We start from the raw sequence: 14244 nt of genomic DNA, 5'->3' as shown, positions 1-14244 counted from the left end.
AACCAAAAAAAAAGTATACACATATATTTCTACTGGGCAAACACGCGCTACTCGGCGTTTTCTTGTTGCTTCTTTAAAGTTGATAATTAAGAACGAAATAATAACAATAAAGATTAAAATAATAACAGTAATCATTTTTATTTTTTTCCATATAATCTACTTCAATTAATATTTACACGTCAGGTCTATGATTAATTATAATCGTACAAAACTTCAGTTGGAATAATGTGTTCTATAAAATCAAATCAAAGACAATACGATTTTTTTTTTTTTTTAAAAAAAAGCCAATAATTTACAACATATTAACAGCGTATCGTTCAACGCCCGTTTTCAACTGTAAACCTGGGTTTTCGTACGTAACGTAACTTTGAGCGGTACGCGAGTGTTTCCTTAATATTGAATAATTCGATACATTCTATTTAGCAATTACGTCATCGATATCGCGATGCAAAGTGAAATCGTCGAAAATTGCAATTGTCTCGATGGGACAACTCGCGTTGGAATCCGCCGGTTATTTACGATTTATTCTTAAAACGGTTCGCTTCGCCACCGCTCGGCTTCGGTCACATAATACGAAGATTTAAAAAACAAAATAACAAAATTAAAAAAATAAAACGTTTTCGTTAGGTCGTATATATGTATGTATTATTATTATTATTATTATCGTTACGTTATAAACGGTTTACACTTCAGACTATTGTTTTACCACCTTTCCACGTGATGATGATGTAAACTCTCCAAGCTTTTGATCTCGATATTCAGGTAGTCGACGTCCGCCGCGCTCTGCCTCCAACGCAACCGGCCGAGAGCGTGGGCCCGAGCACCGATCCAGACGGTACCGCAGGTCAACAGCACCAGCGCGAGCACGACGCACGTGAACGTGGCGGCACCAAGACGTGAGGTTGCCGGGACGACGGAGGGCTCGGCGACGACGACCACAGCTGCGGCTGCGGCGGTGGCGTGCTTGTTTTTCGTACCATCATCAGCCCTGAGCCGCGCGGCAATGGCCATCCGTTCCGTCGCGGTGATGGCCGGGTGGGTACTTCTGCTGGTCGTCGCCGCAGTGGTCGTGGCCGCGCGACACCGTTGCACGTCCAACACACGCTGCACGTGGCCGTCGTCGCGCTTGCACCGGACGTTTTCGGCCGGCGACACGATCACGGGCGGTCGCCGGTAGTTACGCAACCTGAGCTCGGTCTCGGCGGGCCCGCGGTATCCGGGCGACTCTTCGAACGCGCGCAACATGTCGCACAACCAGTCGGACAACCACGACGAGCCGGGCGCGCACCGGACCGGCTCGTCCAGCACGAGTGTTCTCATCTTCGGCATCCAATAGGCCAGTCGACCAGGCAGCGCAGTCACCGCACAACCCGTCAGGTCCAGATGTTCCAGCTGCAGCATGGACGACAGTACCGCGGTGTCGTTGAGCAGTATCGCGGCTAGATGCGGGCTGCGTGCCAGCTGCATGCGGTTCAGGTAACGCGTGTCGGTGAACGGGAACACGGGCGTCAACGACGCGGCCGTCAGGCTCTCCAGCTTCAGCACTTTCAACCGGACCGGGCCCGTCAGCATCTCCCGCGTGATCATAGCAATCGGGTTATCCGACAGGTCTAGCGTATCCAGGAACAGCAACGGCGCGAACGTCAGGTCCTGCACGTGCCGCAGCCCGTTGCCGCGCACGTTCAACACCTTCAGCCGCCTGCAGCCCGTGAAATCGTCCACGTTGAGGCTTCGGATCCGGTTGGCCGATAGGTCTAACATCTCCAGGCCGTCCGGCAAGCTTTTCGGCACCGCGGTCAACCGGTTGCCGCTCAGATCCAACACGGCAAGTAGGTAGAGCCGGCCGAACGCATCGTCTTCGACCATGCCGATGCGGTTGGCACTGATGTTCAACATGCGCAGAAGCGGGAACGCGTCCAGGTCGCCGCTGTTCACTGCCTCAATCGCGTTGCCGCTCAGAACCAACGAGCCCAACAGCGGCGCCGGCGTGACCGGCACCTCGGTGAGATTGGTGTGCGAAGCATCCAACGCTTGGAGCCTCGGACCGGAGCCCAGAACAATCGGCGCCAGTCGCGCGTTGCGCGCGATGTTCAACTCGACCAGGTTCTCGAACGGCTGGAACACCGTGGTCGACCCGTCCAGCCCATTGTTCTCGGACACGTCCAAGTGCCGTAACGTGGCGCTCGGCAACATGTTCTCCGATATCCCGGTCAGCGCGTTGCCTCTCAAGTCCAGCCACTGCAGACCCGGCACGCCGGCGAACGTGTCGTTCTCGATCCACAGGATGAAATTGTGCCCGAGGTCCAGCACCTCTAGCCGAGAAGCGTTCACCATGTCGGCTTTTTTCAGCGATCGCATGTGGTTCCAGCTCAGCGTCAGGTTTCTCACTTCGGAACACAAGGTGAAATCATTTATCTTGTTGAACGACAGGATCATCGAATCCACCTTGACCGCGTCGCTGGTGAGCACGTGGCAAACGGTCGTGATATTATTCCCGGATAAGTCCAGCGCGGACAGCGTGACGTTCTTATCGCTGGCCAAGTAGATGCCGTCCAAGTTGTTATTGGATGCGTCTAGCGCGGTCAGACCATCGGTGCGACTCAAGTCCACTTTGTACGGTATCGCCTCGCAGTAAACGTCGCGCGAGCCGTTCGTCGGCAACTCCAAAGTGCATTTCTTGTGGTCTCCGGTAACGGCGACCACCACCGACAACAAACAGACTACGATAGCGCTTACGATCGCCACCATCGTGTTCGTCCGCACTCACGACTCCGCCGCTGTTATGTCATCTCATACGATCGAATTCTCTCGATATCCCCGTACCGCAAACGCAAGAACGTTGGTCGAACCGCTTTCATTCTACGTACCTGCAAATAAAAACTCAATATGAATATTCCGAAAACCGACGGTTGGCTACACGAGTCGCAACCGAGCATGTTCGGTCCGTAAAGAATTTCACGAACATCCCCGCGTTCGCGTTGTATATGATTTCAAATCCTGGCGAGAATTATGCCAATCGCACACTAGTCCGTGAGGGGATTAACGGATTTTTATTTTTTCAAAATAGTTTCTACCGTTCAATTCCACCCCACATAATTTTCACTCTCGGTATGGGGATTGTCAGATTTAACCCTTTTGTGTTTCCAACGGTCACGTAACCGCGGCCCTCGCGTGCGCGCACACAAACCTACACACATGCATTTATTGTAGCTACAACAATGGTCGAAATAATAAACCCACATCACAACATGAATTTTATTTAATTTCAGTTTCACGGCGTACCCGCGTAAGCTCGAGAAAAAAATCATTGAAATCTAGCAGTTTCTTTTATTGTTCTGCGGTCCATGTCGTCATCATATTAATAAAGAGTTACTCATCGTAGCAAAACGTACAGCCGACCAAAGTTTTACACCGGATGTTGAATAATACGTAACTATTCATTTTTATTGCGAAGCTTCGTATATTGTACTTTAACAACCCTTGCAAACAAGGGGATGATTTTGGTCGCGGTCGAGATTGTCAATCTTTAATTCTCGGAAAGTTCCAACATTCATATTTACTGTGGAAGTGCACGTGTAGCCGAACGTTTACGTCAAGCATATAGTTATAGAATTCACCAATTTAAATATTATCATCCATCGAATATAATTTGGTTGTTTTATTATATTATACATTTATATAATAAAAACCCAACAGTTCTGACGAATTATACAATGATAATAAAGAATGGAGAAACCAATGAACAACAATAAATACCTAATCCGTAAATATTACGCCATTATTTTGCAAATTACCAGCAGCTCGGTTCGACGGGTTTTGTAAAATTTGATTTGCTTAATTCAATCGCAAAATTGCTACCAACCAGCCTTTGGGCTGCTAACAAAAAAAAAAAATTCAATTGTGATTACAATCCGTATTATGTTAATATAATTATCAGGGAGCGGATGTTTATGCATTTATCATATTTTTAATAACATTTAAATCAATGCGGAGTAAGATATAAATTTGTTTCATAAACTTAAGAATTCAAATTTACCAATTTGATTTTGCATATTTTTGCATATTTTTCGATTTTTAATTGATTGATCATATTTTTATATTCATCATGTTTTTAGTGCATATTTGAGGTTTTTCGTGATATACTAATATAATAATATATTAACGGACTCAACACGCGTAATTTATAGTTCAAAATTTCCCGTCGGCAACGGCGGCGGCGGCAGGAATATCGATTATTTCGATTTCTGAGTCTTATCGCGTTATTTGCATTATCCCGCGACAAAAATAAATATAAAACACCGTTATCGCCAGAGTCGATATCGAACAATTTCGTTAATTGAAGTTATGTTCTACCTTTCGTTGTTTTGTGTACTCGTTTTGCGTTTCAGTTGTGTTCTAGTTTCGTTTTCGTGCAAAGTGTTTCTATATTGTATAACGTTTTATACCTATTTACGTATTTACGTACCAACAGTTCTTTTTAAAGTTTTAATTTTAAGAATAATTATTTTATATCTATATATTTTAAATATTTGATGAACAAAATAAGTTGTAAATAAAAAATTTTTTGATGCATATTTTTATACTTTTTAGAGCATAATTGCATGCATATTTTTAAATTTTTTGGAACATAAACATCCGCTCCCTAATAATTATATTATTATCAACTATCGTGTATACTATCCAGTGCGCGTGTCACCGCATTTAAGCGATGGTTCCTTCCTCCTATTAGCTTATTAATATTCAAGACCTAATATATTCTTTGGCTAACATGTCACATGGAAGAACGTTCCGCTCACGAATGACGGATTGCCGGGGCAACTTTTCTTTTGCGTTTCAAAAGTTTTTTGCATAACCATCGTTCGAGGGGTGTCTAAGGTGACTGATGCGCGTGTTCTGGAGAAATGTAAATTCAAAGTTTCCGTTGGCTTTAAGTTACCAAAATGCTTAAGTCCCTTTTTCCTGTCGACCCAGCTACCTAAAAATGTATACATACTCACATCATCATATAATCTAGTAATTTATGAATGAAACGAACTGAAAATGGCATGTCACACGCGCCTCAGCGAATACGTAAAAGGCATAATTAAAACAGCGAATAATCGTTCGCACGCACACAGTTCATTTGCATTTTGATTAGTTTATCTATCACATGGAAATATTAAATATTCTAATCTAGCTTTTTAAACAAAATATTTCTGTGAAAACGATCGGAACCGTATACATATTTTGTATGCGTAAAGAATTAAATTATAACGGTATGAATACTTTATCCTTCGTAAGCTAAACGTATTATAAACGTCAAAGGGATAGAAAATCAGTTTTATCTAATCAAATTTTTTTCAAATGACAAAAAACTGTGTTTAACAGATTGATTCGTGAAATTTATGCACAGTGTTTAGTTGGATGTAATTTTTGATTACCGGAATAATAAAAATTTTTACACTTTTCTTTCCATATAGATACGATTGATGATTTTCCCTAGAATTATTCAACTGCTATGTGAGATTTGAATGTGTTACTGCTTTCTGACTTAACATTTAATAATCATATTGATACAATATATGTATAGTAAAGCATTACGTACCTTATGATTTATTAAACGTAACTTAATCCGATTTTAAAGATATTATTATTTAAAGATATTAACTGTCTAAAAAATGTATATCGCTCCCTATTTAGATTGATCTTAGAATTCTCATCAGTGTCTGAAATTTAAAACAAAAAAAATTAATTGTTATACTTGATAAAATACAGAAGCGTTGTTTAAAAATAGTGGTTTTTAAGCTAGGAAGGTCAGATGAAAGTTTGGATGTTAATGCTAAAGAACTTGGTCAAGAATCATTAAACTTCTAAACGATTATATAATGTTGTAGCTTTTATTTATAAGTTATTAACTGGGCTATTAGTGTGCCCTGATTTTTTTTAAAAAAAAGTTATTTCGGAGTTCAGTTTTTAATTTTAGAAACAATTCTCTCTTTTTGATTTCTCATTACTTTAATAACTTAATTGCAAGTAGACCGGAGTATCATATTTTCAAACATTGTAATAATATATCTAATTTCAATTTCTTTTTGACTCTCTAGTTAAATTCAAAAATATTGTTATGTATAATTCTTAATCTGCCTATTGTACTTTATTATTATGATTATTTTTTTGTGTAATATTAGATTTAAGTTTGAAAGTAATTTCTTGTACTATTTACACCTTTGGAGGTGTTAAATTTAAATAAATTTAAAAAATAATAAAAAATAATAAATACAAATTATTAAACTATGATTAATTTAATTTAGAAATAATCTATCAAAAAATGTTAAAATTCGATATTAATTATATCTACGTCTCAAAATACATAAAATCATATTAAGAAAAGTTGGTGCATCATAAAATATCAGGTTGAAACTTATCTTATTTATTACGTATTGTATATTATCGTACCAACCGACTAATCAATCAATCTTGTAAACATTATTCATAATAATATGAAATTCATTTTATTTTTAGTATTACCTGTCATTGAATAAATAATATCCACGTATATTTATTTTAACTTTTGTACAATCATAATTCACAATAATAATTGTTTAAAAACCAAATTTATTTACTGATTGCTCAATGTTAGACATACACCTACGTGTATTGTTAACAACAATATACACTCGGTGATAAAATTGATACAGTATGGTGAATGAAAATATTTAAACTAATTTCAAATAACTATATTGATATTTTAATCCTAGCTTAACAAGTACCATTGATCAAACTGTTTATTTATAGTTCATCGGATGACATATTCAATTGAGTCGCGTGGTATTATCTACTTATTTAATTCTTTTCACCCTCTTTGGTAATACTTAAATTCATAATATATGGCACCGATGTAGATGTATATAAGAATACGATTAAAACCGAATTCAATTTCGCGCCCGTCGAATGCAGACACGTTTCTAATACATTTTTATCCTATCGATAACGTCACACATAACTATTCCCTTACATTGCGTCAAGTTTGGTTCATAAGCTCTCGAAAAAAGCGAGCAAGTAAAATAATGAAAAGTAAATCAAGTGAGAAGAGGAGGCGGAGTATAAAGGATAATTTCGCACCTAGAAACGAAAAATGAATTTAGTATGCAAACTGGGTAAAGGCAAATAGGAAGCACGACTTGGTTCCGGAATCGAGAAGACTTACGCGTTTGGATGAGACACTACATGGCAAGGAAGAAAAATCATCTAGACCCAGACAAATAAAAAAAAGAGAAAAAACGCCGTGTCCGTCCCGTGGGAATGTAAAGCTTTGTTGTATAAAAGAGAAAAAAATTCAAAGCGAAGGTATCACAAATCTGGTTATAAACTTGGCTGAGCACGAAAATAACCCAATCAGGCATAAGTCATTTTACAAGAGGGTTATACACAATATAACATTCAAAATTACAACATAAAACATTTTTTTTAATACTTATACTATATTTATTACATTTAATTATAATTTCTTAATATACATTTTCGAATATTAATGTTTACCGAAGACGCAGTGCGGTTATTGGTTTATAAAGTATGTTTTTTCAAATAATTTTATTATCTTCCGTCAGTCGTAAAGATTCTTTACTATACCGTGGTATTTACTTACGCATTATAATTGCTATGTGGTATGTTCATAAGAAACTACGATAAAAAAATATTTTAAAATGATTTGTGTAGCAAAATAACGCGTCAGCCGATGATAATTTTTAGTCGCTATTTATTACCGCAACGAAGTTTAGCTTTAATTGGTTTTTACTACTTCACAAATGTTCACTCGACCAAAAAGTTACATAACTCGTTCAGGCGACCACAGTCCCTCAGTTATTATTCAAACGATGAAATTATGAATAACTTTATTACCGAAATTCACTCACAGTAAAGTTTTCGCAGTTGTTTTAACAATGTTTCCCAATGATTCCAGTGACTATTTTAAGTTTTCACAAGTTTATGAAGTCTAAATTCAAACAGGAATCATGTATAAAACAAGTTATCTAATTTATTTTAATTTTGGGTTCCAAAACCTTGGATTGGGTTGTTGGGGTATTAAATTAAAATTCCGGTTGGATTATCTTGGATGTCTGGATTTGTTCTCAAAACCATTCGCCGTTTGATACAATTGATGATTCGGGTCAAAAGGAGGCCATATTACCACATTCATTGCGCTACTCTTCGCATGTCTCTGTCGTTTATTTATAGAGGCCAAAGATACTTTGGATTAACCTTGGAAAGATCTAATAGCCGTTACGCTGTTTCTAAATATTTACGGTCGTCGATTACTATCAACCGTTTCGATGTTTGACAACAAAATATAAAATACAACAAATAAAACTATAAGTTATTTTATTTGTGATTCCGTGCTTTTATATTGATATTTTAATCAATTGATTGTTTAAACATTATTTCAGATTTTAATGAACAGATTTTATTTGAATTTGTACCTTTGAAGGTATTACCAATGGATAACATCCTTAATTATGCAAATTATTTTTTATTTTAAATTTTATTTAAATTACAATATGCCACTGTCCTATTGTTTTTATAAGAAAAAAGATGTGTTGCTAATAAATTAGTTATTTATAAAAATTTGAAGAATACATTATAATTAGTTTAAAAAAACTTATATTTCAATAAAGATAATAATAATCATAAGAACTTTATAAAGTAGAGATAATTTTCAGTATAAATTAAAGTTTCCTAGAAAACTTAAACTATAATTAATGAACAAATAATTTCAAGTTAAAATATTTCTTTCGTTTTTTTTTTCAACTTACTAATTTATTCATCCAAATAAAATACTAACTTATCTAAGATATAATTACTTTTTGAGTGAAATACAATACAATTCAAATCTGTTTATAATATAAATTAAAGTTTTAAGTCTAAAGATAAAATCATTAATAAATCTATTCTGTATTATAAGTGCATTTTCTTGAAATTTATTTAATATTTTTTACAAGTTTAATAAAAAAATATAGCTGTTAAACTTTAACTAATGTCACTCTTCACTCTAGTATGTGCTCCCGGAGTCTCTAGATTTTCTATCATTTTATTACAGCATAATTTTCCAATGAAATCCTTAATTAACATGATTTTTATTACAGTTTATATGCATTCAATCTTATTAATTACTATACGGAATCCTCACCTTTTGAAATGTGTATACAGCGTGCCAAATTTTCCAAAGTGATCACATTTTTTTCGCTGTGTGACGTGACCTTTTAAAGTTTTGTGTTTGTCACTAGTTTTTCACAAAGTCGATGAGAGATAAGAAGACGGCTTAGTTTTAGGGTGGTTTAAACGAGAACGTGGTCCGGAGTCTACTGATTCGATATCCTACAGGCACAATGATTGTCCCTGGTAGTATGTGAACGCCACGATCCCTTTAGCTGCCACTTGGCGCGCAGTGTAGCCATTGGCTTATCCGGTGGTTTCCGCAATACTTAGTGTAATTGTACCCGGTGACAATCACACAACTGCTGTAGTAAGAACGGTTTTCAAAAATATACATACGTATGTATATATATATATATATATATATATAAAATTACTAAATTACTATTTTTCATGAAAATTTCCAACTATAAACAAATAAAAGCTCGAAATATAGGGAAATAAATTAATAATATTTCGTATTAAAAAGTTATGCGCAAAAAGAATAAATAATAGTACTAAATAAGTATTACTTATATAGTATTAATTTTTCCACGCATGTGTGATGGTAAATCAAACTGTATTCGTATTTAGTGTCTATATTGACGAACTTTCAAGGACTGCAATGAAAGGATGATGATATCTTACTTGCAGAAAGAAGCACATTCAAACAACCGACACATTGACGATTGCAAAAAAAAAAAATTAAGTATTCTTTTTATTCATTGATATTTTTCAATGACAATAATAAAGATTGTATTTTATCAACCGTTTATTGTACTCGCGAATATTTTATTGTTAAAATTCATTATAAAAAATATGTTTTATTTTTTATAATTGTTACATGGAAAAACATCGAAAACTGAACGAATTTATTGTTACCGAATTATTTATTAACATACCAATAGTTCAAATTCACTATGATTAGTAAATATGTAAATATACCTACCAATGTACCCATTTTTTTTTCTATTCTATGATTTACTCCCTCCACCCAATTCAACATTATAACACAATATGACTGATATAAATATTATTTTAACACCACCCTTCTTGATTTCTGACGCACCCGAATAATGTTTTATATATCCTGAAAACAATATTATGCTTGGTAATGGAATCTCTATGTACATCAATCGTGATGGGGGTTGACTATATATAGTCATATTCGTGTGTTGGTGTATTTAATATTATATTTCATCACTGAATCGTTAACGAGATAGCTGTATGCCAGAGAAATAAAAAACCGTATTTATATAGTATTATGTGTACAATCGATTAGAATTGATGAAAAAAAAAAAGAAAAATCTTTAAAAAATAATCATGTGAAAAGATATCGTAATATCATTATGATGATTTCATATAATGATAAGCAATATTGGTTTTTTTAACTTGAATATTTTCAAGACTCTACAGAAGAGAAGTATTCAAAACATCATGTTTAAGCAAAAACTTCACGACATACTTTTTAAGTTGTTATAAATATGGTTAAATAAGTAACACATTTAGGTTAGTTTTCATAATAAAAATATAATATACCTATCGATTGATCATTATTAATTAATAAATAACTTATAGAAACAATGTCACTACAATTTATTGAGAATATTTAAATTCATCAATCATTTGTTTGTGAACTTTAAGAATAATAATTTTATTCAACTTGGTATATTTTTAGAATTATCAAGATTTCTAATTTAAATTTTGAAAAATATAAAATTATAATTTTTCGATTCTGATAAAATGACCAATATTAATTGATAACAAGTATATTATTATACATTGAATTATACTTAGTTATCTTTAGTATTTATAGAAGATATTTATAAAAAATTATAAAAAATATAGGTACATTAAAATTTCATTTATGTATAAGACTGTTATATTTATTACATATATTCCCCCAATTCCCATGCCATTGTTTATGAGTCTTTATATTTATATTGAATCAGTTCAATCAATTATCTCGACCAACAGCGACTGCACTTTAATTCTCTGTGGTGATTCCAATCTCCAAACGTTTTTTAGGATAGTGATGAGTCTGGCCTACATTATTTCCCTTCATCGAGTCATTGTCTACCTGAATCATTTGCTTTCTTTAACCTTTTTCACTCAGGGAAGCTTCTTGGTCTCATTTACTCTAACATCAATGTCCTCCAAATCTTTAAATCTACTATCGTTGCAGTTTCATGTGATCCTTACATTTAAGCGCTAGAAATATTTTTCTCTTTTAACAATAAGGTCCCAATAATTGATGTCTCTCATAGCTATTACAACTTTCATAAGACCAACTGCCAAGAGTTTTACACTTTTTAGAGTCTTTTAACTGGGCCGAAATAATAAATTTACTTGACATTGATTCAACTGCTTACGTCTTGTATGATGCACTTCACTATTGCATCCTAAACATCGTCTCTATTACTAAGTACGTAAAACCTAAATTCCCAGGCTGGTTTACTCAAAAACATAAATCGATTGTCCTTGCTAAGAGGCAAGCCCACGCTCTATTCAAACAGTCTAATAATCAACATCATTATGCTCAGTTTACCTATCTCCGTGTCCAATATAAGTCTGAGTCCAAAAATTTCTTTAAAAACTACACTACCCAAATTTAGGCTGGTTTAAATACCAACCCCAAATCTTTTTGGACATTTTTTCGAAACCTTAGGTCAAAAAATAGTATTTAATATAATTCTATAGAATAGTATATAGTTGCAAGATGAACATAATACTCTAGTCAATTGGTTTGAATCCATTGGTCTTAACTTGAACGTGATTAAATGCCAATCCATGACATTCACAAGATCCCGTTATTTTATTCACAACACCTACTCGATTAACAATATCAATCTAACATCAATCGGTGAAGATAAAGACCTAGAGGTTCTATTTTCCTCCGACCTTAACTTTCACCATCATATACTATCAATAAGTTGTAAGGCATATAAGATATTAGAGTTCATAAAACGAATATCGTTAGACTATAAACTTACCTCTCGACTGAAGGCTCTCTATTTCTCATTAGTACGTTCCTTGCTTGAATATGGTTCAGTTCTCTAGGACCCCTACACAGCCTCTGACTATGCTATCATTGAGCGTATCCAAAGGCGCATTTTATCTTATACCAGTAACGCATTAAATATTCCTCACCCGATGCATGACTCACTAGTTCTTCACGAGCTCAGTCTTTCAACATTAGCCGACAGAAAAGTTGTCAGTAGTTCAAGTGAACTTTCACAAAAACTTTATTGACGGTCCTGCCGACGCTCCTACACTCCATTCCCTGAACAAATTTCACGTCCCTCCAAGACCTACCCACTCTACTACCACTTTTGCTATCCCAACGCACGCCACTAACTGTAGTTCGAACAATCCGATTCACAGCATGATGCACCTTAATAATATCCACTCATCGTTTTCACTTTAATTTAAGCACCTAATTCCGTCCATTTTCTGCTGATTTGCTATTTGTATAAAGATTTAACTTTCATTTACTATACTTTAGGCCACGACCGTATTTAATAAAATAAAATTACATTATAAGTTTCATTCAATATGACCTCCTAAAGGATCAAGATTAAACTAATGTCTCAAGGTAAAATATAAATAAACTGTATGTATCATGTAAAAATAAAATTTCTATCCATCTGTGAAAATTTTATTTGTCATAACATAAACACAGATATATCTCCTTTTAAAGACTAAATTACTCATTTTTTTTCATCCACGAGTGCAAATTTTTCAACAAGGAAGACATAGCAAGGCATGGCATTTCTAGTTCATTAAGCACTTACTTCCACATGAACGTACAAGCCATTACATTTTCGTTTCACAGTAATAATTTCGGCGTAATAATAATAATGATGATTATTGTAGTTTCAGAATATTGTTATGCATTACAGTTAGATTTGTAATTAATTGCTGATTGGAGTATTTGATTTTAGAACACATCCAACACATTTATAATAGTGCACTCTGTCTGGCCCAGCAGCTTTACATGTGCACTCAAATTCGGTGTAATGACCATATAATTGTTTAAGTACAACTACCCGGCTAGACGACATATTTATGTCCTGTATTACTACAGTCCGAGCCACGTTGTCCATAATCCTTTCACTGACAATAAATTAAACGCAAAATCATAAAAATCTTTCCGGCTACATTTTTCGAGTGAACTATTTTCGGTTTACATATATTCTTATGCACGTAAATTTATCATAGTATATTCTTCGATTAATTCAGTAAAGTTTAGTAATTACTAGTTGATAAAGTAAATGAAGTAGATGCTAAGTAGGTCTAGTAATAATACTTATCCAATATTAGACGAAAATCGTATAAGAAAAAAATATGTAATGATAATTTGATGTGTTCATTAACCGGTTTATTATAGGTTATACTTATAACAATAATCAAGATAAATACGTTGAATAACCGGATAGTGACGATATGGAAAACAATAATATTATTATCTATTGTTAGTAAAACATTTAAACATTTCATTAATTATAATAACACAAATATAACTAAATATTTACTGTGACACTCTCCCATTTTCCACAAATAACACACGATATACCATATCAAATAAAAGACGGATTTGAATCAATCCCTAGAATTTGTAATTAAAACAAATTCAAGACTACAGCGGTCTTATTTCTGGTTATAATGTTTGTGTTACATATATTATTAGAAAATATATGACTATATGGCTAAAATATTACGAACAAACACTTTCCTAAAAATTTGAAAAGAATCGTAGTTTTTTTTAATAATTCTTATACAAATTATAAAACCAAAATAATTCGAAAGAAATCTTATTTTGAATTTTGAAGACTAATTTACAATTAAAACTGATCCTAAATTACAATAATGTATTATTTGGTATAGGTATTTTTAAACTGCTGTAATTATGTTATATTTATATAAATGTGGATCATATTGTATTCACTAATTTCACTATAATAATATATATTCTACTAACGGATAATTAATAAAACTAATGAAAAAACAATGATAATATTTACACATTTACTATAATTATCTATAAAATGTTTCAGAAAATAAAAGTATGTTTTT

The 14244-nt window shown here is 34.3% G+C and overlaps 1 protein-coding gene across 1 annotated transcript; it reads right to left on the bottom strand.

Moving 5' to 3' along the window:
- Positions 1–236: 236 nt before the first annotated feature.
- Positions 237–9361, bottom strand: LOC112687186 (podocan). Its single transcript, XM_025559761.1, has 2 exons — positions 9164–9361; positions 237–2867 (listed from the first exon to the last, which is right to left on the bottom strand). The coding sequence occupies exon 2, from the start codon at positions 2746–2748 to the stop codon at positions 703–705; it is 2046 nt and encodes a 681-aa protein (XP_025415546.1). The 5' UTR covers positions 2749–2867; positions 9164–9361; the 3' UTR covers positions 237–702.
- Positions 9362–14244: the final 4883 nt, after the last annotated feature.

Source organism: Sipha flava, unplaced genomic scaffold (genome assembly GCF_003268045.1).
Source record: "Sipha flava isolate LNK unplaced genomic scaffold, YSA_version1 334_pilon_pilon, whole genome shotgun sequence".
In the NCBI taxonomy this organism is placed as follows: domain Eukaryota; kingdom Metazoa; phylum Arthropoda; class Insecta; order Hemiptera; family Aphididae; genus Sipha; species Sipha flava.
Note: the sequence above shows the minus strand (reverse complement) of the source record. Positions and strands in the feature narration are given on the sequence as shown.

What these genes read in the sequence shown, in the direction of transcription:
- LOC112687186 (XM_025559761.1), bottom strand. Translation starts at nt 2,748, where the DNA reads ATGGTGGCGATCGTAAGCGCTATCGTAGTCTGTTTGTTGTCGGTGGTG.